Raw genomic sequence first — 26,220 nt, 5'->3', positions numbered from 1 at the left:
GGTTCCGCGTAACCCCTGGAAAAAGTCCTCATACAATAAAAATAAATACAAGAAAGTGGCACTTGGAGCCTCTGGTGTCTTGAGACAGACCGATCCCCTCTTTTTTTTTTTTTTCTTTTTTTTTTGGTCAGAATTTGTACAAAATATCAAGCTCAAATTAAAAGGTCCTCTCCCCCCCTCTTATTCTTTCTTGTTCCCTTAATTCCTGTCTAAACGGTTTTGCTCTGGGAGAAGAAATCTTTTCTATAGGAGGGAGAGAGGAAAAAAAAAACCTTCAAGAAGAGAAGGGTATTATTGTTTTAATCCTCTTACCCGCAGTCATTTTAAAACAGGGTGTTTTGGAGCCTGAAATGGCGTCTTGTCTCCCAATCCCATCCTAAATCCTTCTGGGCTGGGAGAGAATCTAAAGGCAAGGAGCTGGCATCTATTAGCAATCTCTCTAAAGGCTTTAAACTGCTCTTTCTGCTGCGAAGGCATGGCAAAGCTGAAAAGCAAATACAACCCCGCTCCAGTTAGTTAGCTCTGCCAGATAACCAGCCCGACCGCTGGACGGGAAGGTACCTGCGAAAATCCCGCAGAGAGGGGAAGAAAGAAAAAGAAAAGAAAAAAAAAAAAAAAAAGAGAGAGAGAGAGAGAGAGACGGGTTTCCTACTTTTATGTCCCGAAAAAAAATATGTATATATTTCGGGTGAGGGTGTTAAAATGAAATAAAATAGAGTAAAAGCGAGGTGATGCGTTAACCCGTCGTTTCTTCTCCGCAGAATTATCTGGCCTCTGCTCCTCTCTCTTCCCTTTCCCCCTCCGAGCCCCCCGCTCCTCAAAGCCCCCCGCTTTCTCCCCAGTTTTTTCTGCCCCCTCCCGGCCCGTTTTAGAGACCGGCCGAGGGGTGTAGGATCAGTCTGGGGAGCTGCGACGGCTCTGTGATTAACGCTGGAAGATTATTGCCCCCACAACACACCCCAGCTCACAGGGGGATATCGGGGAGAAGAAAACTTCAGGGTCTGATCCAGCGTGGTGCTAACCACGGGGCGGGGGGGGGGGCACGGCTTCCCTCCCCTATGTCTCACGGCCCTCATCACCCCCCCGGCCCCGGGTCTAGCCCTCCTCCCTCCAGCGGCATCCCATCCGCTCCCGGGGATTTAATTAGGCGTTTACACCTCGGCTTGGAGTAAATGACTGGTAAGAAGAGTTAGGGGGGAGGATGGAGAGTAGGGGGGGGGGGGGGATGTATCAGCAGCCCCGTTTTGATTGACAGGATGGAGAACCATTGAAAATCCTGCTGGGTAGCTCCCGGGTCGCTCTGAAGCTCCTTTTAAAAATCCTTCTTCAATGCAGCCTCCCGGTAGATGGCAGCTCCGCCGGGCGCGGAGGCAGCGCGCAGGCACCGCGGGCGGCCGGGGTAGGGCGCGCCGCGCTCCCACGCGTGGCGGCGCTCCCACGCGGGCGGACAGGCTGCGCCGCCGCCGCCCCAGGTAAGACCCCCACCCCCAGGCTCCGGATGTCTTTGGGGGGGGGGGAATAGGGCACGCTCGGGGGGTCTGCTCGCGAGTGGGGAGCTCTCCCGGGGGGGGGATTCCGCGGAGAAGCTCGCAGGGATGCGCGCACCGCGGAGAGGCGCAGCCAGGGCTATAGCGCGAGTCGCGTCCTCTTGCTGTCCCTTCTTAATTTTTAAATTTTTTTTGCTTTATTTGGAGTATATCGTGCTTCCTCATTTTCATTTTTTAAGACGAAACCCCGACTATCAGCCCACACGAAGCCCGCTCCGGTGCGGGTGGGGAAAGCGCAGGGGCCGCGCATCCTTTCCTTTGCCGGGCTCTGAGGGGGGAGTGCAACTTTCCCCCCAATTTACATAATGATGTTTTAATAAGGTGAGAGCCCGCCGGCGGCAGAAACTGCCCCGAGTGGGGCCGGGTGGCTGTGGGGTGGCTGTGGTTTGCTTTTTTTTTTTTTTTTTTTTTTTTCCGGTGCCGCTGAAGTTGAGTGAGGAAGGGACCGCGTGGCAGGGCACGATTCCGGCAGCGCTAAGGGATGTTTCTACGGAAAATCATCCCCCTGCACCACCCTTTTGCAAGGTTAGATGGAAAAAAAAAAAAAAAAAAAGGACGGGGACCCGCCTGCAAAGAGCTAGGGGCCCGACCCCCTCCCCGCTCTGACTTCAAGAGGTATATAAATCCCGGACCTGCGCTGTCAGGCTCGAGTGATAAATTAAGGGCTTCGCAGTCGAAACCTATTTACACCTCCATTATAGGGCTAACCAAATGGGGATCAGCATGCATATTTTTACCGCAAGAGATCTCATACATCTCCGCCAGAGTCGCCCCTCGGGCCATGGGATAACAGCTCGGGAAGGGGCGGGGGGGCGCAGCCAGCACTTGGTCGGGAAAAAAAACTCCGTGTCCCGGTGGGTGCCGGCTGCTGGGGCACCGCAAACCCGCCGGGGGGCGAGGGTGACCTCCCGGGAGGGGGGTCCCGCCTGGGGATGGGGGGGGCACGGGCTCCTTTAGGCAATGCGAAGCGCTCCGGGAAGTTTCTCCGCCGTGGGAGATGCGGTTTAAGCCCAGACCCGCCGTGACTTTCTGCTTTTATTTATTTATTTTTATTTCTTTTTTTTTGGAGAAGGGGCTGGGAGCACCCTCCACCGGAGTCTTGGGGTGCCCCCAATCCCTCCAGCCCCCCGGCTTTCCCCAGCTGCTTTTTCCGTTGATTTCCAGGCGGATTCGCGGTTCGGGGGGGACACCCGCCGGTATGGGGAGGGAGCTGGGGTCAGCGCATCCCAGGTCAAATTCCCTCTGTCCCTAAGGATCTCTTCGGTCGCCGCGAGTCCGACAGCAGAAAGGGGGAAAATCCCTCGTTTTACAGGGGGATGCGCGCACCCCGCTCCCTCTCCAAACGAAACGCGGAGCCTGGGAGCCGGGGAGGGCTCGGCCCCAAAATCCCTGTCCCATACAGGGGGGGCTCGGCGGGATTCGGCCCCCAACACGCCTCTCCAGCCGGCCGGGCTCCGGCTGGGTCCTGCTCTCGGGTTCGTCTTCCAGAGCCAGGGGAAAAAAAAAAATTAAAATCTTCCCCCCACCGCCCCATCCCGTCCCCTCCGGCGGCCCCCTCCAGTTCCACTTGGTTAGCTCAAGTTTTCCATGTAAATGACAGTAATAAATATCTAATCATGTCCCGCAGCTATCGGCGGCTCGCCGAGCAGCCGGCATTAATGAGACATCCAAGGGAAGGGGGGGAAAAGAAAAGAAAAAAAAAAAATCAGAATTGCCAAGAAAGAAAGTTTTTTCCGCTCTCCCTGAACGGTTGTTAAATGCGGAGCCGGGCGGGGGGACACGGGGAGGGGGCTCCCCGGTTCCTCTGGAGGGGTCACACCGAGGCTCGGCCCCCTCCCCTCCAATTAACCCCCTCCAATTAACCCGGCCCCCAGCCAAGCGGGGGGCGTGTGAGGGGGGTGCCCGGCCCCAGCCCCGGGGGGTTGCGTGTGCCCGTCCCTGTCCCTGTTCCCAAAAAACTGCTGGGGCCGCGAAGAGGTTCTCCTGTTTGGGGGGGGGGGTCGGGGCTAAGGCTGAAATGAACCCCTGCGAGCTGGATTTGTTCCCCTAACGCTAAACAAATGGAGTGATTACCTTCTTTCCAAACGCATCAGTCATACTACATTAAGTAGCAGAGAGCTAATTATCCCAATTAGGAGGCTGATTTATAATTAATGGCTTGGACCAAGTGATAATTGGATGTTAATGGATAACTGTTTTGTCTGAAGTAGCCTCCCGCTTCCCCGAAGGCAGGGCCGGAGGGCTTTTTCCCCCCTCTCCCTCCCTCCTCTGCTCTCACCTCTGCCGGGAGCACAAACACACGAGGGGGGAAATATGCATGGGGTTGAGTGGGGGAACCCCAACACCCCCTGACCCAACTTTCCGAGCCCCCCCCCCATGCGTTTTTCACCGCCTTTCCCCTTTTCGGAGCCGTGCTCCTTGGGGGGCTGCGCCTCCTCACCCCGCAGGCTGGGGGAGCCCCAGGGGTGCCCCCCTACAGGTGAGGGACCCCCCTCCCCCCCATTAAGGGCAGGAGGGGGTCACCCCAAAGGGCTGCCCGGGACCGGGGAGGGTCACAGCGGGGATCTGCGGCTTCTCCCCTCTCCGTGTGCCTCCCTCGCACCCGAGCAACCAAGAGCTTTTAGGGCCGAAAATTCGTGAAAGGGTAAAAGCGACTTCAGCTCCGAGCTCCCCCGTGACTGATGAGAGCTTGGATTGAATTACACCAACGCACTCAAGGCAAAAATGTCTGAAATTGGGCTGTCGAGCCGAGCCAGTCGGTGTGGCTTTCCAGCTTTCCCTGCTAATTTCACGAGATCCCGATGCCCAAATGGGATGTTCTCCTACTCGTGCAGCTCAGGGGGCTCCTGCAGAGATCTCCCCGGCTCGGGAAACCCAGCTGGTTCACCCAGCTGTGCAGATGCTGCTTCTCCCCAGCTACCTGCAGGGCTGCAGAGGCTTCCCGCTGCTCGGGGAGAAGGGCCGGGCAAGTTTGGCACAATGTAGGCGCAGGGGGAGCGAAGGCAGCGGGTTTTGTTCCTCGTGTCATGCCTTTCTCCTTTAAAAGAAAGCTTCGCTGGGAAAGAGGGGATGCTAATGAAAGGAGGCCAGAGAAAGCAGCTCCTCTCCCCTCTGTCCTCCCCACGACCGGCCCTACAAGACAAAGGTGCTGCAGGAGAGGTCCGGGACCAGGCTCTTCCGATGCGGCTACCTGCTGGTTTTGCTGCTGCAGCAATAGGTAAGCCCTTCAGAAAGAAGTAGCCCGTGTTTTCTAAGACAGCACTTAAATTATTCGGTCTGAGGTTTCTCAGAGGCGTCCCAAAATTCAGCTCAGGTTGGAAATGCTTCTGGCGAGGTAGTGATGGATGTCACCTGGGTTTGAGCCTTTTCAAAAGGTTCAGCACTAATGTCCAGTGCCCATGTCAGAATGGAAACATTTACAGTTATCTCACCTCTTTTGGCAAAAAAACATTAAGCAGGAGAAATGCTGAAGAGCAAGGATACAATAAAACCCCACTTCACCAATCTGACTCAGCTACTGATAAACTAACCTGCTTCTGGGAAACATCCACTGCCACATGCTTGTTGCACAGCATGGAGAACTGTGAAACACAGCTAAATGCCCAGAAATTAATTCATGGGGCACCAGGGTTAGGCAAGATCCTCAGGTCTTGTTCCTCCAGTCCAAAAACTGCTGGAATTGTTTTTTTTTTATTATTATTATTTATTTTTTTTTTTTTTAACATTGACTCCATTGGGTTTGGGATCAGGCCCGTGATTTATGATTTCTAAAGCATGCCTGGCACAGCCAAGGCTCCTGGAAAGGAGAAGGTCACCGAGGGAGGGATGGGAGCTGGAGCGGGGCTGGCAGGGACCCGCGGTTCTGCCAGTGGTGGTGAGCGGGTGTTTGCAACCAGGAGCTGTGGGTGGGCCACAGCACGAGCGTGGCTCATTCCTGGTAGCTGCTGGCACAGCTCTCCTGGGAGAGGTTGCATAGAGCGAGTGCTGACTTGGGAAACGCTGCTTCAAACCATCCAGATGACAAAACATTAAGTATTTTTAGGGAGAAAAGAGTGCTTGGGAACTCCACTAGGGTCCTCTGGGAAGGGGAAGCCAGGTGAGCTGATGGGGTTTGGAGGGGAAAAAATGCTCCTGCAAAGGGAGCTGCAGAAATCGGATATGTGCAGCTCCTTGATGCCAACCAGCTGCGTGAGTGTGCTGCAGGGCTGTGCATCTCCCTGCAAAACCAAGCACTGAGCTGCTCTGCCCATCTTACAGCTCCTTAAGGCTCAGATCACCTGCTGGTGGCCAAAACATCTTGCTTATCTTGGCAAGTGTGTTTAATTCTGTATATCTATCCAAATGCTTACAGGAAAGGCAGCATCGCATGCACCCATGGTCCTGCCCAGCTGCTGGCTCCAATTCCTGGCCCGCTTTTAGGGGGACAAAAGTCTTCTGCCAGCCCCTTGTAAAAGTCACAGAGCACAAATGGTTGTCTGTTTTTTGTTTGTTTTTTAAAGTGGTAGGAGGAAAATTAGTGTTATCCCTTGTAACAAAGGAAAATTCAAATCTTCTGTCCCATTCTTTTAAGGTATTAAAAGTTCTCCACAGTTTTATGACTTGCTGAAGCTGCCTTTTAGGATTTATTCCTTTTCTTTTTCACTTGCCTGTCATTTTGCCTTATCGCTGATCTGAGTCTGAGCAGAAGGAACTGCCACCATGTATTTTGTGAGTGTAGTTTTCAGAGCCCTGCAAACGCCACCCGCAGGGGCAGAGCCCGCCGTACCTGCAGAAGTGGCCAAGGTTCAGGCTTTCAGCTCCTGTTCCCTACAGAATTAGCTCCTTCTTTTGATCTCTTCAAAATCAGCTTCAAGCCAAATTGTGCTTGGTGTCATAGCCTTACAGCTTTTCAGCTAAGCAGCTGAAAAAGCACCCAGAAGTGTCATTTTTGTGCCAAGGGAGGCAAGCTCCAATGCTGTGGCACAAACTGCTGCGTGTCACAGAGGTGTGTTCCTCTCTTCTCCCATCCCTGACTGCTCTCAGGTTAGCACCCAGAGCTCATGGCTCACTTGACGAATTGGGAGGGGTGGAGAAATTGCCCTCCTGCCCTGCCTGCCCCTTCCTTGTGCCAGAAGCTGCTGCCCAGAGGAAGAGTGGAAGGGAACCAACGTGTGTCCCCACCTCAGCCCAGCATCCCCGTATTGGTCACATCATGGGTAGAAACCTCCAGGACATTGCTGCATCTTCCAGGGGCATCAGAGATTCCCCCAAACCCTGCCACTGACCCAAAGGTGTTCCTTCAGGCCACTCAATTTGACCTTGCAAGTGATCTGCAGCCAAATACGCTGCAGAAAACTGTCTGGGGGACAGAGAGCAAGCCATGAGCCGCCTCTTGTGCTGCCCTGAAGGGCAGGGCTTGGGATTTCTGGGACCTCTCCTGTTGTCCACTTTGGAAAATTCTCTTTGCCAGCACTAAGGCGAATGAACTGATGTTTCTCAAGCAAAGCCATTTTCACTACAGCAAAAGGAAGGGCTGAGCCAGAAAAACCACATACAAATACAACTAAGCCAGAAACATGCTTGTTTTGGAAAGGGTGAGGGGAAAAGTACTTTTTTTTCCCCTTCATATAAGCAGCCAAGTTAAACACTTTAAGCCGTTTGTGAAGTCAGTAGTTTGATCGCTTTCAAGCACTTCAAGGCTACTCCACGTGTGGGATTTGGGGAGATGCAGCCGGGGCAGGGCTGTCGGAGCCTGGCTGCGGCACGATGCTGCCTTCCACAGCCACGGGCACAACACAGGCAGAGCTGGGCTCTGAGTGCTCCTGCTCCTCGGGGCTGGGCTGGGCTGCGGGCTCAGCTTTCCACTGTGATGTTAGTTGTAAGAAATCTGCCTAAAAATGTGTGCTTTATTCTTTTTTTTTTTTTTTTTTTTTCTGTTGACTGAGCTGGAAGCAGACCAAGATCCTGAAACTAGACCTGAAGTGATGTTCAGATTAAGAGCTTTTCTTATTTACCCAGGAAAATGTTTCTGCTTCAACACAAATTATAAAATCGCTTATTGAGGGTTGAATGCTGCTCTGAGGGAGTTTTCTACTGAGTCGATCTGCACGCACTGATCGTCACCTGTAAATTACAGCAAGTGAGAGATCCAGCACCACAGTGATGCTTGGTGATGCCAGTCCTGGCCCTATGCTGCAAATCACCGGGCTCCAGGTCTTAAAAATTGTGCCTGCCAAAAGCAATGTCAGTGAGGGTGTCTTAATTCTATTTATTTTATTTTATTTTATTTTGGGCTGTCCTTCAAAGTGTACCTCCGCTGACACAGACACTGGAAATTCTTTTGCCAGGAACTGTCGAATCAATCACTTGGTGCTGTTATCTGGGGCTCTGGGGAGGGGGGAAAGGCAGTTTCACAAAAGCCTTAAATAAAAATCACAGCGACTGCCAGCCAGACCCTGCTACCCCAGCCGCTGGCATCCTGGTGCCCGAGCTGGTAGAGCCAGGCAATGAAGCTTCCCCCACCCCAAAAGGGTACTCCAAGGTTTTTTTCTTAAAACTTACACCCCCCTCAGATCCCCTTGTACTTCTGCTGCAAACAAACAAGCGCTGCAAATGCAGTTGCTGTACTCTTCAGCATCAGAGCTCTAAAAAAAAGAGAATTATTTGACAAGAACTGCTCTTAAACTGCACTATTTCCAGTTTCGACTGCTAGCAATCTTCTCGGTTTTCAGCAGAAAAAAAGATATTTTTCATTTTAAAGGCCAGAGGAAGGTCCAGCTGGCTTGTTGCTGAAGTGGGGTGGAACAGTGATAACAAGGTCGGTCATCGTAGCCAAATGTGAGCTCTGAGGATTTGTGTAATAACTCAGGTTTTGCTTTTGGTAGGTTGCAACTTGTTCAAATAGACCAGGCATAATTAAGATCTCACTCTGCCCTAAGAAATTAACTGCCTTTAGGTCCAGGAATGTGCACAGGTGTAAAAATACTGCAGGTAGATTAGAAACGGGGAATCGATTTTTAGGAACCGTTCTCAATTCCTTTATTTCGGTCACGAGAAGAGCCCTCCAGAAGGCTGTTTTTCTGGTGCGTGTTGCTCCCAGACTTTGACGTCTGAATGAGAAAATATGATGTGTTGCAGTACTTGAAGTTATTTATGTTTCACCCACTACAAAGGTGAGATTGCCGAAAGTCTAAGGAAACAATCTCACGTGAGGAACAAAAGAGATTTATAGCATGCTGGTTATTATCTTACACGACTTTGGACTTTTATATACCTTAAAGATTTAGGGACATAAGAAAAATAAGATTGAAGAAAACCTCTTGCAAGGATCATTTATTCAGCACCCCCTAGGTATGTAATTCATTTAGTACCAAATACATATAAACCCTCTGTCTGTGCATAGATGGAGCCTCTTTACTTGGCTGTCAGATAAGCAGGGATGGATTCGTTATCCATCTTGCTGATCTGAAGCATTTCTGAACCAGGACTCAGAGCATGAAATCACACCACAGAACAGCCCTAGGAGCGGGGGAAGGTTTTGTTGTGATTTTATTTTTGAAGAGGCTTATTGCCAGCAGTGGTAACGGGGACAGTGTCAGCACAAACCATTTTCTGTCCCTCCCTGCTAATAGTGACCAGATTCCTGCACTCGGCACAGAGAAACGCAAGCAATGATTTGCACCAACCGAGCAGGCGCTGCCTGCACTGTGCCGGGCTGGAGCACTGCAACTTTGCTTTTAATGTGCTGGGGCTTCTCCAATTTTTCTGTCACCTGCAGGACTCCAAATGCCAAGGCACAGTTCACACGTGAGTGCTGGCTTTTCTTCCACTTTTTATTTCCCCTGATGCTTTTCCCATTGCCAAGCTGTGTCTTGCTTCCAGGCACAGACCTGACATGGTGCAGAGCTCTTCCAAAACCTGCGTGCATCTCTGGCTCATCTCTTTTCATCAGAAATGAACTATGGCATTGAAATTCACTTCTACCAATGAGCTGTCAAAATCTGGATGTTACTTGTTTAGTACAGCTTATTTTCTACCCCAAACACCCTCCCCTTCCAACCCTCCCCAGTTTTCAGAAAGATGTAATGAAACAACAAAGTAGCAAAAGCAGGCTCTGACAAGCTATCCCTGACTCCTTCAAGAAAAAGAATAGTTTTCCTTTTAACTTCATAGGTATTATTGCCCCATTTTTAATGGTGGCATCTGAGCATCCCATATAGGTCAGTGAGTTTAGGCTCAGTACTGTTTTGAGTTTGGGATGGTTTGGTATTGGGAGGAGCCAGTTGCAGGGAAAAGAGAAAATGGTCCAAAGCCCCTGCAAAGAATCACATCCTACACCCAGCCTCAAATTCTTTTTACCCCATGGCATTTTCTTGAGTACGGCAAGTGTCCTGTCCTTGGCATTTTCTACTCTTACCTGGGAAAAATGGCCAGAATAAACACTTGAAGAAAATTCCTCAGTTTCAACCAGGGAGGGGAAAAAGGGGGGCACGTGCATTTATTCCAGGATAACACGCGGAACAAAACCACTGTCTTGGTTTAAAATTGTTTCCCTCCAGAGCAGCGCTGCTGTGGATGTCCTCGCCTAGGACGGCTCACCGTGGGGATGAACTCTGTGGCCAGCACAGTGACACCTTGGTTTACAGGCTGCAGGGATCGATACATTTCTCCCCTAATGAGTTTTGTCAGTTCTGTATTTTTGTTAAATGCCTTGTGCCGGCTGGAGTGTGAAGCCTGATGCTGACTGACGGCATTTTGTTGGGAGGGGGGATAAAGGGTGAAATGCAGAGAGCAGAAAGCATCACCCATCTCAGATTTTTGGGTGCAGTTAATACAGCTCTAGGTCTTTTTATTTTCTTTCTTTTATTTTTTTTCCCTGTAGAGTGTAAAATGCAAGGTACTTTGCAGAAAAGTTCAATATTATATTTTAAAAAAATGTTTTATTGTACTCAGACCTGTTTGAATTACATCCATACAGAAACACAAGCCACCAAGAATAGGAGTTTTCATCTGGCAAGGAAACATGTGGCATTCCCCTCATTTCTCTACAGGAACCTGAGGTTTTGGGGGTTGCTTTTGGGGAGAGATGGGTGGGAGCCATGCTGCAGCTGGAGAAACGCAGCTCTGCTCCGGGATAACAGGGTTTCCATCCCCGGCTGCTATATGTGCACATCGTTTTGCATCAAATTAAGCATTATAAATGAATGAAGAGGGGTCTGTGGGGAGGTAGGAGCTATAGGTGAAATTTGGGACTGGGGTGGTAATACTGGACTCGAGAAGGCGAGGAGCAGGGATCTCGCAGCCTGGTGCTGCTGCACGCAGGTGGCTGCGCTCATCCTGCTCCTGGCCGCAGTTGCTCTGAGGCCCTCCAGCCACCCAGAGACATAAAAGATGCATTTGCAGATTTCGAAAATTAAAACCATCTATACAGCCAGTGGGGAGGGATCAGCTTATTTGGTTGCTTAATGAAATATAAAGATTATTTTAACCAGTGTAAGCACTATTCGACAGCTTGTGAAACACAGCGGTGGTTTGATGAATGGCTTTCTCCATTAAAAAAAAATTGCTGCATGATGTCTTTTAAATATTTAATTTATTGGGGTTGGAGTGTGCTTGGAGCTGACAGTTAAGCAGGAGCTGTTTGCTGTCTCAGTTAACTTTGCCTATTAGGTTGAATGGTCTCGCTCAGTAAATGCAAGATATCTTCTTTTCCCCCATTTTTATACAAAACCTGGGGTGATTTTTGTGCTGCACAAGTGGCTGGGAAGCTCTGCTCATCGCCTGCACCACAGCATGCCAGGCTGTTATCACGAAGGCTGTGATGCATATGGATTGCTCATGAGCCCATTGTTATCATTTTATTTTTTTTAACTTTTTTTTAATTCATGTGCTTTCTCCTAAGCCACTCAGACGAGTTTGTTCAAGCACATGTGTACACACAGAAGTGTTTTTAATGGTCAAATAACCTGAAATCTCCCTGGAACGAGTGTTTCAATAGAAGCCTGGGCTCCAGGCACATCACTGGACTGAGTGTTATAGGGATATTCGCCTCCTCTCCCTGTTTGTTCTTCCCTGAATGTGCCAGGTTGGTGAAAAATAAGAGCATGCAAGGGGATTAGGAAATAAACAGGCATTTCTGTGCGATGGGGAGCCAAAGACACTTGGCCTCCCAAGTCTCTCTTAGCCAGGCTGAGCCCTGGTGTGGATTCTTTGGTGTCTGCTAGGGACTGAGCTCTGGCAGCAGCCCAGGGCACTTAACAGGCTGTGTGTCCTCACACGGCTGCACAAAAAGTGCAGGAGCTCCTCCACCCTGAGGGCCAAACCTGGCAAAACTGCCTCAGGCACCTCTAGAAGTATCCGTGGTGGGACCTGCAGTGAGCTCCAGCCTGGCCTCCCTCCTCCAGGTGATGGGACATGTCTTCTGGTGGCCACACTGACAGCACATGTCACTAGGACATGTTTTTGTTCCTTAGTACATGCCACAATTCTGGCATTGCTTACATCTTCCTTTAGCTCAGCTAGAGCAGAGCAGTGGCATCCTTGTGTATGGTCAGCATCCGAACCAAAAGCACCCATTGTCACCCTGACTCAGCTCAGAACAGCTTTGGCTTTCTCTTCCACTGGAATGAATAAAGCTTCGATAAGTGTAGATGAAGGCTGAACAAATTATTTTATTTGGGGATGTTTTTGCTTTTCCTAAAAATAATCTTGGGTAAAATTTTGTAATAAAATATCTTGAAAATCAATTAGAAATTAATTGCTGGGATATGATAAAGAAGATCAGATTTTTTTCTCCCAATTTTCACAACTAACTAGAAAATACATGTCAGACCCCTTTAGATGCATTTTTCAATAAATCAGCTATTGATATTAAAACTATATGTACGCACTTTTAAGTAGGAGGTAGCTTTTCGCTTATACCCTTATACTGGATATCATAGGAAAGGCTGTGACCGGTAACATTCTCCTTGGGGCACAGGGATGTGCCTAGCATCCTGCAGAGTGATGTGGGAGGTAGGTGCTGGATAGCCACAGTGAGGCTGGATGGTAGATCACCAAATTACCAGCTTTTAATTACTGCAGCTTCTTGGAGAAGACAATACCAAAAGCTTGGGATACATCATCCCCCAGTCAAAAGGAAACATCCTAGAGGAACAGCAACTACCCTGTAGCTGGCAGGGCATTAGAACAAGCCCCCTCCGCATGGCTTCCTACCTCTGCTTCTGGGCTACAGCTTGGTCTCTGGATGTTAAACAAGTTGACTCTGTGTCCATATGTCCTACATTAAGGTTTTGGGGGAGATTATGGGAAATTGGATCAATGGAGATAGTGGGACCAGTGATTGTCCAGTCCCAGAGGCTCACCATCATTTGTGTCCATTCCTACTTCTTCACTGAGGGTCAGTCCTTCATGGTAAAAATCCTCTACATGGAAAATGAAGGCCTCCAGGCATGAGTATGAGATTAAAGAGTCACCACTACTGAAAAAAAAATACAACATATAACAGCTAGATACAAAATTTTGCTGTTTAATGTATTTGGTTCCTCTAAAAATCATGGGAGTCAAGCCACCTTCCTCCAATGATCAAATGATCAATGACCAAAACTGTTTCCTACGAGGTCGCCTAGATATCCTGTCTGCTTTCCTAAAACTAGTGCAGCTGGACCTGTTTCTCTGAATGGCCATTCTTTGCACTGACTTTCCAGACGATGACTTACTGGTTTAAGTGGAGTTTTTGGAATTTTCTTTTGTGGCAAATGTTTCACAACATCCTTTCTAATGTCTTATGAACCACAGAAATGGCATCCTGGAGGCCCTCGGTCATTTATAACACGGGTGAATGAAGCATCACTCAGCTTTTGGGATCAATATTAGCTCAGTTTTACAGATGGTCTGTAAGGAAAAACAGCTTGAAGTTTCATGCAGAGCCCACTGTAGAAACAAACAAAACCAAAAAAAAATTAGTTGTTTTGTTTGTTTGTTTTCCAAATAATTTCTTTGCTATTGAGCTATGAGACTTCAGTATTTATTGCAAACCTTAATTCCCTCTTTAGCAATAACGCCTTTGTCCCTATTAAGCTACAGATTTGTTTTACTTTACATTATGAGTTTTCCCCTATCATTTGGGCTTTGTTATGAAGACCCTTAAGAAGCATGGATGTAAATAAATGGCATGAGTGGGTTCAGATAAAAAAAGAAAAGAGTTTGACATCAGAGCAATGGCAATATTGAACAGCTCACTGTATGCAATGATAGGAACAAAACCCTAGCTAGTTCTGGGATGAAGGTAAGTCAGTACATTAAAAGGAATGACAATATTATGTCTTTTATTATGATATGCATGTAACAACCCTGAAAAATCCCTTCCCATTTTTTGTTCAGCATGTCGTGTATCCATACAGTCAGATGCCAGCCTCTAAGCTTGGAAGCCAGACTGCTGTCTTTAACGCGTTAGGTCTACAGGAGCTGTTTTGATTCCTGTCCCAGGCCCTGCTGGAGCTGCAAGGCTGGAAACGAGCCTTGCACGCAGCAGCTGAAGTTTCAGGTCTGCATCTCCAAGGCTCTGCTGAGGCACCGGGGCACTGGAGTAGTGTGTCCCTCAGCATCTCTCTCCTCTGGCCGCTGTTTTCCAGGTTGATGTCGCCATGCAGCACTATGGAGTGAATGGTTACTCCCTGCACGCCATGAACTCACTGAGCGCCATGTACAACCTCCACCAGCAGGCAGCCCAGCAAGCCCAGCATGCCCCCGACTACCGGCCCTCCGTGCACGCCCTCACCCTGGCAGAGAGACTGGCTGGTAAGAACAACTCATGGCTTTTGGGGAAAAAAAAAATGAGAAGGGAGTGAGAAGGAATTCAGCCTCACTATGTGGGGTCAAAAAGAGAGAATAAAATGACATTGATAACTGTTTTATCAGGGGAACAACAAATACCAGAAAGATTGACTTTGCTCTTAGGAAATAACAGCATAATGGATATGAGCATGCTGTGAAGCACATTTCCCCACTGAGGGAATCAGGCCATCCCCTAACAGCCATCTTATGCCATCCCAGAATTGTTTGCTCTTCCACGTTGGTCCTTCTTGCAGCTACTTTTCATTTGTCATCTTATTAAACCTTCTTTCTCTCTGGAAGATAACCTTCATTTGCATCTCCTCTGGGTCTCACCTTGACCTACTTCTTCCAGAGGATCCCACTCAGCTTGGGTGATGCTCGAAGGTCCTGCTGGCTCCCTGTCAGCTGTTCTTGTGTTTTACCTTCCTTAAAAGAGATTTTTTAGTCTCAAAGAAAGTCACATGTGGCTTTACCCGGAGGCTGTTATTCACACAGTATTGTTGCCAGTGGAATGTCAGGGCAGAAGCTGCTGCTCCACAGCATCTGATCTGTTTGGCTGTGTTTGACCATGGGTGTAACAGCACTGCGTTCCCTACTGTCATTAAAAGGAAGTGCAAAGTCCATGTATTTTTTTATGATTTGGTAGAGGGATTTGTTTAAATGCAGAGCTGAAAATATTTGGTATGGTAGGGCAAATATATCTACATTTCTTCGTACTGCAGAATCACCAGATCTGGCTGAGATCATCAAAGTCTTCTGCAGTGCAAATGGTCAGCAGCTGTCACATCACCCAGGTCAGGGCTAGGATGCGGTGTAGTAGACCAGACCTGACAACAGGAGAGATGCAGAAACAGTGCATTAGTACCCTGAAGCTAAAGTAAAAAAGGTGCAATGGATGCGATTCGTGAAACCTTCCCAGAGTGGACACATTTTCCCTGACTGTCTAATAATTTCTCGCCTGCTCTAAGCAAGCTTTCTAGCTGTCTGATATTTAAGGAAAAAAAAAAATAGGTGGAGTGACTCCTTTCAGCCTAGAATAGGTGAAAGAATTAATCTATCCAGACAAATTTAGCAGGCTAAATTTAAGAGACATAGGTTTAAGGTAAGGTGAGGAAGTAGAAGTTCCAGGACAGTCCTCTGAAGTGAGATGTATACAAAGGCAAGGTGTCTGTTTGGATCACTGAACGACTGCTGACTCCCAAATCTTCATGCCATTAGTGTTTCTTTATCCATTTGTTGAAGAAGGAGTGAACACCTTACAAGGTTCCTCAAATCATTTACTGTGGCTTGTGGGAGCTCTGGGGGGCTGTAGGGCAGGGCTGGGAGTCACTGTCCTCATCAAAAGGGATCCCAAGTGGGATCAAGGAGACCTAGACTCTAATCCTGGCTCTGCCACTGGGGTGCAGACTGATGACAGGTGGACACTTTGCTTGTCCTGATAATCCACCTCCCCCTGCCCTCACCCTTTCAGCACATAGGCTGTCAGAGGGGAGATGATGATCCCAAATTCTATTATGTGCCTTGCAGACCTTGCGTCTCAAGGTGCCCCTTTCCTAGACACAAAATTTTTGTAATCACTTGTATCTGTTACACTAGAGCATGGAGGTCTTAATGTTTTTTGACCCTAACTAGGGTAAAAGAAGAGGGAGATTTTCTTTAAAAAAATACAATAAAAAGATTAAAAACTCTTCTCGTATTGTTGACCGGGAGATTCAATCAGTTTTCTGACCTCTTATCTTTAAAATTAATACCCCACCTGGAAGCCTTTCTGAATTAAATCCCATAGTCCCCTTTTCTGCTTCTTTTTGGTGGGAAAGGCATTACATACCTACAAGCTGGTTCCTTTGCAGCTGCTTCACATTCTGTTACTTCTGAATATCTTTCAGTGCAGGGTTATAGATCTCATTTGCCTTCCAGGGACAGTCAGAATAAAGCAGCGCAAAAGCAAACGACCTTAAGTCAGAAAACAGAGGTTTCTGATTGTAACTGCAAGGCCTCACCTGCAATTTATATTCTCCTTCTTGCACAAAGCCTGAAAACATAGTTAAAACATTAAAATAATTGCTGGTTAGCTCTTGTTGGAGTGGCCAAACTTAATGCATGAGCTGCCGCCTCTGGGGAACTGGTAGGTCTAACCTCTACTCTCAAAATTCAGGAATATTGCAGCCTCCAGGTAGGGTGTTAAACCAACGTCCTTTCTCCTTATTTCTTGTACTTGAAACAAAATGTTAGCTTTGAAAAGCATTTCAGGGTAGCTTTGGTTTCTGCTCCTGGAAGGTTCCTGCTCCCAGCCTGGCTGCACGGTGCGCTGTGTCTCAGCGTGTGAAGGACACCGCTGCTGCCTCCAAAGCAGCAGCTATTACCAGGGGTTTAACTCCCCCAGGAGCCCCGATACCTTGAACACAAAGGTCTCTTGTATGCAACCAAGGCTGTATTGTATTTGGCCGAAGACCTTTAGCCCGATCACGTCTTTTCCAGGTTGCCAAAACCACACTGCTTTGGCCGTAGCCCAGAAGGGCGCTACAACTGCTGACCTAGAATGGAACAGCTGGAAGTTTGGAAGAGGAATGCTCGAGCGGTGCAGAGCTGATTTGCTATGCTCGTTAGCTGACATATTTGGAAACCAGCTCTGTGGTTCTGGGACTGGCGGCCTGGCAGCAGGTTTTGTTTTATTGTTTACATTCATGCCACGATGCTCGTGACAAAAGCGCAAAGAAACAGCAGCAAGAGCCTTCATCTGGCTCCACACATTGATAATGCTGATTTTTCTTCCTGTTAGGTTGTTTTCTAGTGTGTTTATCCCTCCCTTCTACTGGAAGTCACGTTCTTAACCAAATTAAAAATGATACCAGACACTGCTAAAGCTCTTTCTGCGTTTTCCTCTTTGAGAGCAAACATCTCACCAGACTGAGTATTTCATTCCAACGCTGTAGTACAACATGTCCCAACTTGCATAATAAAGGGATTTTTTTTTTTCATTTTAAAATAGCTTATTTTCATTGATTTAAGATCTTTCTACTCCCACTAACTGTTGTGCAATAATAACGCCTGCGGTAAAATAATAAGCCCTTAAATGTGGGCCTCAGATTTTCCCCAGTCTGAATTTCTTCTCTGCCCTCAATTTTGCAAGCAGGGTTTGCAAAGTCAGACCCTCTGAGCAGCATCTCTATTGAGAAGGGCTCAGCGCATGAGCTCTGGGCTTGCAATCAGTGGAGCTGGGTTTGGTTCCTGGCTGCTTTTTCCACCCCAGATGCTGGAGAGTGTCTGTGCTCAGCAAAGCACATGCTTTCAGGCTAAACACATAAGCTCATGAGCTTAAGTGCTTTCCTGAACTGGAGCCCAGAACTGCTCTCCAATATCATGGCTTGAAGACTACGGCGAGCTACATACAAGACACTAAAGAAGGGCCAGCTCAGCCTGGTTTCTGGGAAGATGCATGCCTCCTAATGCAGCTGCAGCCAACAAAATAGGCTCAGGGCATCTCTATTTGAACTGCATGGCTTCTTCCCACTGATGAGCACACCACATCATGGCAGCATTGAAGCCTACCAGAGCTCTGCCCATGGCTTCAAGGAGAATATCACACACAGTGTTGGGCTCTTCTCATTACAACAGTGAATCTTCTCTCCTTGTTCTTAATTATGTTTATTAATGAAAGAGCCTTGTGCAGTTTATGACACAGTGAGGTCTGCACGTATGCGTGTCCTGCCCCACTGACACTGGAGCAGGTTGGCTCACTTCAACCAAATTTAGCATAGGAGTTTCAACAGTTCCCACATCTGTCTTAGGGTTTCTCACTCCAGAATAAGCTTTCTAGCCAGAAATTTTACCTCCTCAGACATCTCAACTAACCAGCAAAATGCATACATGTGTTTTATTAAATCTAGAGCCCATGAGAACACTATTTTGTAGGTTCAGGTTCATTTGGTATTAGCAAGTGCTTTATTCGACTGTTAGCATACAAATTCCAATAATTAAATTGGCCACTTTTCTTGTCTTCCAACGGCTGTACATTTCAAGACATCATTTTGGAGGCACGTTATGGATCCCAGCACCGCAAACAAAGGCGAAGTCGCACAGCCTTCACTGCGCAGCAACTGGAGGCACTGGAGAAGACCTTCCAGAAGACTCACTATCCAGATGTAGTGATGAGAGAGCGGCTGGCTATGTGCACAAATCTACCTGAAGCCAGAGTCCAGGTACAGCTATTTTGTGGGTTTGTGAGTGGGGACTAATTCATTTAATTAATTAATGAATAACCCCCAGAGGGTTGACCTTCTCTCTCAATATTTCAAGATTCTTCTAGTGTAATGAAGGATTTGAGGGGAGATAAAGTTGTCAAAGAGGTTGTCAAAGAGGACAGGAAAAACAACAGCCATAAATGAGAAAGGGAAAAAAAAAGAGAGAGAGAGAAAGAAAAGAAAAGAAAAACCAACCCCTAAACCATTCATCTGAAGTCTCACATATGCTAAAGAAATTCTGAATCCACAGGCATATTTTTTAAATTTAGGATTGTCTGAAGTGTACACTGGTTTTCATTTGTTCTTTCACATTTCTTTGGGGGAAATTTTAGAAACATCAACAGAAGTCTACTTATTTATTTATTTGCAAGGCTTTTCTGGCTTTCTCAGAGGAGCAAAAACCCAAGTAATTCCAGCTGCTCTTTTCCACCACTGTCAATAATTGTAACATCTCAGGCCAAGGTCTGATTTTTTTTAATTTGTTTTTAGTTCCAACTAATGCAACCTGCTGGTAGGGAGGTTCTTGCATTGTTGGGCTCTAAAACACTAAATAACAAGCTTCTCAATGTTAAATGGATAAGTAGTGTAAAACAAACAAACAAACAATTATTTTATATAAATGTCAATATATTTTGACCTTCATTTAACCAACTAAACAACGCTAAGGATATTTGCAAATATGCTTTTTCCATGTCTACTGATTTTAGTTAAAAAATATGGATTCTCCCTCCCCTTCCTTAGATTTGGTTCCAAGATATCAGCCTATGCCTGTCATGACTTATAATTATAATGACTTACTTTGACTTTTCCTTCCATAGTTTTGGTGCAGTTAAAATTATTTTAGAATTTTTGTTTTTATTTTAGAAATTAACATTTAGAGCACAGTACTGTAAGCCAATGCAGTATTGTCATACTCAACTATAAGACGTTCTGTTTGGACACAACAACCTGAACAATTTAGACAAAACAAAACAGTGATGTGGCTTAGAGAATAAATATAAAGGCTGATTTAATATATATATGTATATATTGTGCTATTTGTAGAAGCACTAATAGAAGGTAGAGCTCTAAGATCCAGCGAAGTGGAATGATGTTTGGGCACAATGGGCATGCAGTACCTCAGTGCTTTGGGGTCCCCCGAAGCTCCCCAGCTGAATGATGTTACTTTTGGCACTATGTGTGATTTTCACCATTTTTCTCCCATGCTGTTTGTGGCATTGAAGGTTTGGTTCAAGAACCGGAGGGCCAAATTCCGGAAGAAGCAGCGTAGCCTGCAGAAGGAGCAGCTGCAGAAGCAGAAGGACTGTGAAGGGAGCCACAACGAGGGGAAGACAGAGCCACCCGTGCTGGAGACCCAGGCCACAACGCCAGACACTGAGAAGACCCAGAGCCTCCCCAGCGAGGTAAGCACGGACCTCAACCTCACCCTGTCAGAGCAGTCGGCCAGCGAGTCAGCACCCGAGGACCAGACCGACAGAGAGGAGGAGTTTAAGAGCACTTTGGATGAGGCTAAAGTGGACAAGAGCCCTGGTGTGGATGGCAAGGCTTTGAACTGCAAGAGAGCAAGCCCGAAAGCAGGTGAGGGAATGAATCTTGATGGTGATTGGGGTCTGGACTTGATGTTTCCAAGGGAGATGCTGGTGGTTGGGTATAGCCCCTTATTCCCTATTGTGTGAATGCTTTCAGGTAGGTTGCTCAGATTTGTATTTTTGTCCCTGACACTAATTGGGGCCCATAGAGGGCATGATGTCCATTGAAGCAGGAGTGCAGAAAGGGCAAAAGCTTTCTGCTCAGATTAGAGCTTGGGAGAACAGTGCCCATTAGCAGTGGCAAAGCCACAGAAAAGAGGTCAACCACATTTTCTAGGGAATAAGATGCCCGGTGTGGATCAGACATGTCTTAGCTTTTCTGAGCTAACACAACCCTTCTCTTTTGCACTCTTGGTGTAAGAGAGAAGACCGTGCTGCAGTGCAGATCACCACCTGCACCCAGCCTGTAGAAATAACCCCCATCCCCTCTGCCTCCTGCTACAGAGTCTCCCATCAGCGCGACTGTGACGCCTTCATCCAGCAGTGGCCTGGCTCAGACTCACTCCTACTCCTCCTCACCCCTGAGCCTCTTCCGCCTGCAGGAGCAATTCCGCCAGCACATGGCAGCCACCAACAACTTGGTCCATTACTCCTCCTTCGAAATGGGGACACCGTCTGCCATGCCCTACTTGGGCATGAACGTCAACATGGCTCCTCTGAGCTCCCTGCACTGTCAGTCGTACTACCAGTCACTCTCCCACGCTCAGCAGGTCTGGTCCTCGCCCATCCTGCAGGCCTCCAGCTCCCTCCCAAGCCTGAACAGTAAAACGACGAGCATTGAGAACCTACGGCTCCGGGCAAAGCAGCACGCGGCGTCCCTTGGGCTTGACACCCTCCCCAACTGAGCCACCATCGCCCACGAGATGACGCACCAGAGGCTGGCACTAAAAGTGTCACTCCTTGACCCCCTGCCCACCTTCATCTCTTCCTGGAGTAAGGTGCTCCCTTTCAGGGAAAACTTTGCGTTTGCTAACGTCTTACTAGCACCGTGCTTGCGTCAGACATTGCTACCGGCCTGGTCTTTGCTAAATATTTAACGAGGAAGGGGGAGAGGAGGTGTTTAGGCAGATGAACTGTCCCTCTGGACTGCCGTGAGTTAAGCCTGTCACGTTCAGAAAAAGCCCCCCCTCTTCATCCCTGCGATAATGTGCCAACTGTGTTATATACACCCTTTTTTTGTTGTTGTTCTTGAGTTCTTTGGGAAAACAAAGAGTCATGCTTTGTCTTGTACATAGTTTATGATGTTGAAAGCACCCATCACCCGTGTGTTACTGTCAGTGTTACAGAACTGTGACCTCTTTTGTTTTTATTCCCCTTTTTTTCTCAGTTTTAGTAGCTAGTATCAGAGTTATAAATCAGCCATCCTCCCGACCTCAGGTCGCAGCTAGTTGCTCTTCTTGGGTCAGTGTCCTAAAGAAAAGATTTGCAAAAGAAAAATGATTTTACATTTCACCACTCCACTTCTCTCTTCTCTGCTAAAGCCAATTCTGTAACGGCCAGGAAATGATGCAAAGGTGAATTTCCTGCTTAAGCACTTCTGAAAAGGCAAGCGTTTTTCCTTTAATTTTTAATGGCACTTGTTCAAAGACAGAGGACAAAATGCTGCTGGCTAGGGAGAAAAGCAAAATCCAAATTCACAGGATTATTTTTTACTTGATTGTCTCCTCTTTGATCTTCGGTGAAGTGTAAAGTCCTCTGTTTACAAATTATGGGGTTTTCTTTCTGGAGAGCATTTTGGTCTAGCTTTGACAATAGAGAATAATAAAAACTTTGTATGAACTCCCACTGTGTTCATACACCATGAATTATATGGTTCTTTGACAAAACCATGATTAATGCAAGCTGTGCCTAGAAAAATGCTCCGATCACCAAACTCTACCCTCAAGCCCTGCAGCTTCAGAACCTGGTTAGCAAGTGAAAATGTAGCAAGTGAAAAATATCTGAAATGCTGGAGGCAAAGCAGGTGATAAGCAGGGGCTTTGTATTCTCTGGTGCTGGGGAGGAATAGGTAAACTTGCCAGAACAAGGTTTGCAAGTAACCAAAATTCACCGACTACAGAGTGATTTCAGTCAACAGCATGGGCCTTGTTTTACTGGAATAAGGTTTCATTTCAGGAATCAACCCAGAGTGGTTTTCCTTGTTGAGAAGCAATGTTTCTGCCGATCTAAATTACTTTTTTTTTTTTTTTCCAAGCCAATCCAAATTATTACATTTTTTTCTCAAGCCAAATAAATCCTTTGAACCCACTGCACTGAGCAAAGGAAGGAAGAAATTCACATCTAATCTGATATTGCCTAGGACCAACAATCCAGACCGGCTCTGTGGCAGGTGCTAGGTTTGAATCCAAAGGGTGTCAGCCGGATCTGCCACTAATGAACAGCAGAGCTGGGCTAATTTGCTGCAGATGATCATCTGGTCCATACTTGATTTAAAGAAGTGTAGATGCAGCATGTGCATAGCCTACAGCCCCTCTTGCTCCTGCCTTGCTTCATACCAATGCAGAAGCCACGGGTCAAATTACCTCTTTAAACACGGGGAGGAAAGAGTGTTTTTCAGCTCTACTAATGCCTCTTGAAAAAGCATGTAAATCCTGTAAATTGAGACGTAAGAATAGCCAAGTTTGGTGGGAAATGAGGGTTTTATCCCTCATAAAGCCGTAGCAAGAGCAGAGCTCTGGAGGGGCAGTTCCTTGACTACACCAAATTCCAAAGAAAATGGAACATCTTCCTTAAATAGTTCTGTTCTGCCAAATACTCTAGTTTTGGGGTTTTCTCTCCTGCTTTAGTTTTCCTGACTTTGTCAGATCAGGTCCCGTGACCAGCAGAATTCTTTGCTTTGCCAAAACCAAATGTATTTGTAGGAAGTAGATTTTTGGCTGCCACTTTCAAAGGACTCCGACTAAATTAAAACCTCCAAAGCACATTTACTGTCTCCAAAAAGATCCTTTGAACATCCCAGCTTTCACTTTTGTAGCAGTGGGTGCCTGTCACCCAAACTGGGGACACCAGAATAAAGCTATATCATGCAAGGCAGGGGCACGGAGCACAGGAGATAAACTCCCTTGACCCAGCATTAGATTTGTTGTGATCCTCCCTGGGGAGACAGGACCTCCCCACCAAGCCATGCGAGAAGACTCTTCCCTTTGCCTCGGTGCAAAAAATGATTTTAATATTCATCACCTTCACACATCTCACACTACTCTGGTATTTGATCCCCTTCATCCCCTGTGATCCCTACTACAGGCTGAGCAGACACCAGGAACTTCCCAGATGGAGCATCTGGACATTGGGATGGTGCCAGCCCAGCCCAGAAAGCAAACGGGGGGAGGGGACATCTGGAACTCTGTCACTCCCTGGGGACCTCAGTGCAGTGTCCTCCTCATCTGCCTCAGCCTGGTGCAGCTGTGTCAGAATATTTCTTATGTTGAGATTATTTTTCCCATTCTGAATCAGGATGAAATTATCTAATATTTAAAAATAAACTAGAGAAAAAACACACTGAAATATTTTATGCCAATTTTGGTTATCTTCTTACAGTCAAAATTAACCAAAATTTCCGCAATGAGAGTAAGCTTACAGGTAATGAGAAAATTGATTTGGAAATGCAAAAACTAAGAATTTAGGCTCCCAGCTTGTAAAAGTTCCATAAAGAGTTATTGTCAAAACAGACTCTTTCCTGTGAATTGTTTTAATGCCTGTGGGCTTTAGGACTTTTTTGATTAAAAAAAAAAAAAAAAAAAAAAAAGGAAAGAAAGAAAGCAGAACTCAGAAAAATCATAGGGAGAAACTCCACAACCAATTTGAGCCTGTGTGTATAGTGGGAATACCAAAGGGAGTGACACTACTTTGTCATTCTTCTTTGAATTTGAAAAACATAAAAACTTTACCAGTGGGAAGGACCTATGCAAATCTCCCCTGTCTTGTGATGGAGGTGAGGTCTGCCTGTTCCCTGCTTTTCCACCAGCCCGAGCTACTTAGAAAAGTGAAGCTGTTGGTGAGCCTCAGAAACAACAGAAGGAAGATTCCCTCCCCTCTGTCCCAGCTGTGATTTGATCCATTTCAACAAGCAGTGAAGTTGGTGTAACACAGCTTCTTTGATCACAGGCATAAAATGCCTGGAGTGTAACCCCTAGATCCTACCCCATCAGATAGAAGAACTATTATAAAAATAATACTAAAAAAAAATAATCCTATGTATCTCTTTTGGATGCTGCACCAACCCAATGCTGGGACATGGCATCACTGGTATGGCTTCAGTCACAGGCAGATAAATGCAAAAAAAGAAGCAACATTTTGTGTTCTGTAACGCAGACATTCAAAGTGATTTTTTATGCATGAAAGGAACATTCCCCAAATAAATGTACAGCATGGCCTTGAGGCTGAGAAAGGATACGCCTGGTCCTTTAAAAACAGTGATGGAGAGACTGAAGAGAATCTTCCTAATTCCTGTTCTGAGACAGGTTCTGTATCTGGGGGTTTCCTCTGCCGGTCTGCTCCCCTCACTGTGACTTTGCTGCCATTCCCTCTCCTTGGTGAACCAGCTGTGGATCCAGATCCTGCTTACTGAATTTGTAAAGGTTTTAGCTATGGTCCTTGGAGGATCAGGGCCCACGAGAAAACAGGTTGCAATATTCAGGGTAAGAGTTTGCAGCAAAATTTCTTCTTTGCAAGAGATGCATATTAATAAATAAAAGGGGTGTTTAAACCATGCAGGAGAAATATCAGATACTCACTGCTGGAGAAAAAAGACCCATTAATGACGCTGGGAGGCAGGAAATAATGTGAGGTTTTTGTTGTTTTTTTTTTCCAATCCCCTTTTTTCCACGCCTTTTTTTTTTTTTTTTCCCATCTAACAAGTTTAAATACCCTTGGTATTGAATATGGGAATAATGAACAATACAAATTTTTCCTGTACATCCCCCACCAAAAATCACCATTTGCAGTGTAGGTAATACAAGAAATGTTCCCAAACATGAAAACAACTGTCAGCAAATGGACCCTTCCCTGCTTCCCATTTCTCATTTAGATATTTCATAATGAAACGAATTTACACCAACTCTAGGGTTCTGCTGATGCACAGCCAAAGGGAGACACACAGCTTTGCTGAGGAAACACCGACATACGTGGGCACAGAGGAGGGAGCTGGAGCTGTTTCTTGTCCTGTGTGCTTCCATTGGCATGACAATTTAAAGCAACTTCAGGACACTTCTGAAGAGTTCATATGAAAAGGATTAAATAAACCTCTGTAGAAAGGAAATGTAAATTAAAATCTACCATATTCTATTAGTTTAATTACAGTAGCTATGAAACATAACTCAATTAGGCTTAAAAAAATTCAATTACAGAAATTTCCTGCTGTTTTTTACAAGCTGTGTTGATTTTTCTATTTCTCCTTTCTTACCCCTCCATGTGCCCCTTGCTGATTTTTTATGATCTGTCCTAGAGCAACACAATACACCTCCTGTGTTTGCTATTGAGTTAAAAAAGCTATTTCTCCAAGTAGATCTGCTCTCAACCCAAACCCATAGCAGAGGGGTACAAAAAGATCAGTGCAAGAAACAAACAAATTAAAAAAAAAAAAATCCAGCAAAGCAAGATGAAACAACCACAAAATCCCCTTCAACAATGTGTGCGTGTGGATTTCCTGCTGTGTCCCAAATCAGCCTGGAGATGATGAAGCATCCTCTGCTTGCCAGCCCTCAAAGGTGCTCTCTTTCATTCCCAGCCACATGGACAGCAGTGGCCGTGTTGTCCCCTGCTTTCTTGGGCTGCTTGAGGAGGAGACACACAGGCAGAGATGCCAACGTCTCTATATATAACCTCTATAACCTCTTCTATAAATGGGGGCCTCTTATTGATGACGGCTCTAATTAGCTCCAACATTGAGTATGGTCTCCAGACCTTGTGAGCTCAGGATCCACCCCAGGTCATGAAAACTTTCTGGTTTCAAAAGAACCTACCAGGACTTGTAAAGTAAGACCCAGACACTGCTCTGCACTGCTCCGATGCCACAGGGGAGTAGTTGCATCA

The 26,220-nt window shown here is 46.7% G+C and overlaps 1 protein-coding gene across 1 annotated transcript; it reads left to right on the top strand.

Moving 5' to 3' along the window:
• Positions 1-1,329: 1,329 nt before the first annotated feature.
• On the top strand, positions 1,330-21,035 carry DMBX1 (diencephalon/mesencephalon homeobox 1; the record flags this gene model as incomplete). The annotated part of the gene is given in 6 exon segments (XM_082765496.1): positions 1,330-1,438; positions 1,441-1,472; positions 14,159-14,324; positions 18,381-18,559; positions 19,825-20,179; positions 20,635-21,035. Coding segments are annotated over 6 exon segments (1,242 nt in total).
• Between the last annotated feature and the right edge of the window lie 5,185 nt (positions 21,036-26,220).

The sequence above is a fragment of the Aythya marila genome (genome assembly GCF_965140915.1).
Source record: "Aythya marila genome assembly, chromosome: 8".
Classification (NCBI taxonomy): domain Eukaryota; kingdom Metazoa; phylum Chordata; class Aves; order Anseriformes; family Anatidae; genus Aythya; species Aythya marila.
The sequence above is the reverse complement of the archived record's forward strand: the minus strand, read 5'-3'. Positions and strand labels throughout refer to the sequence as shown.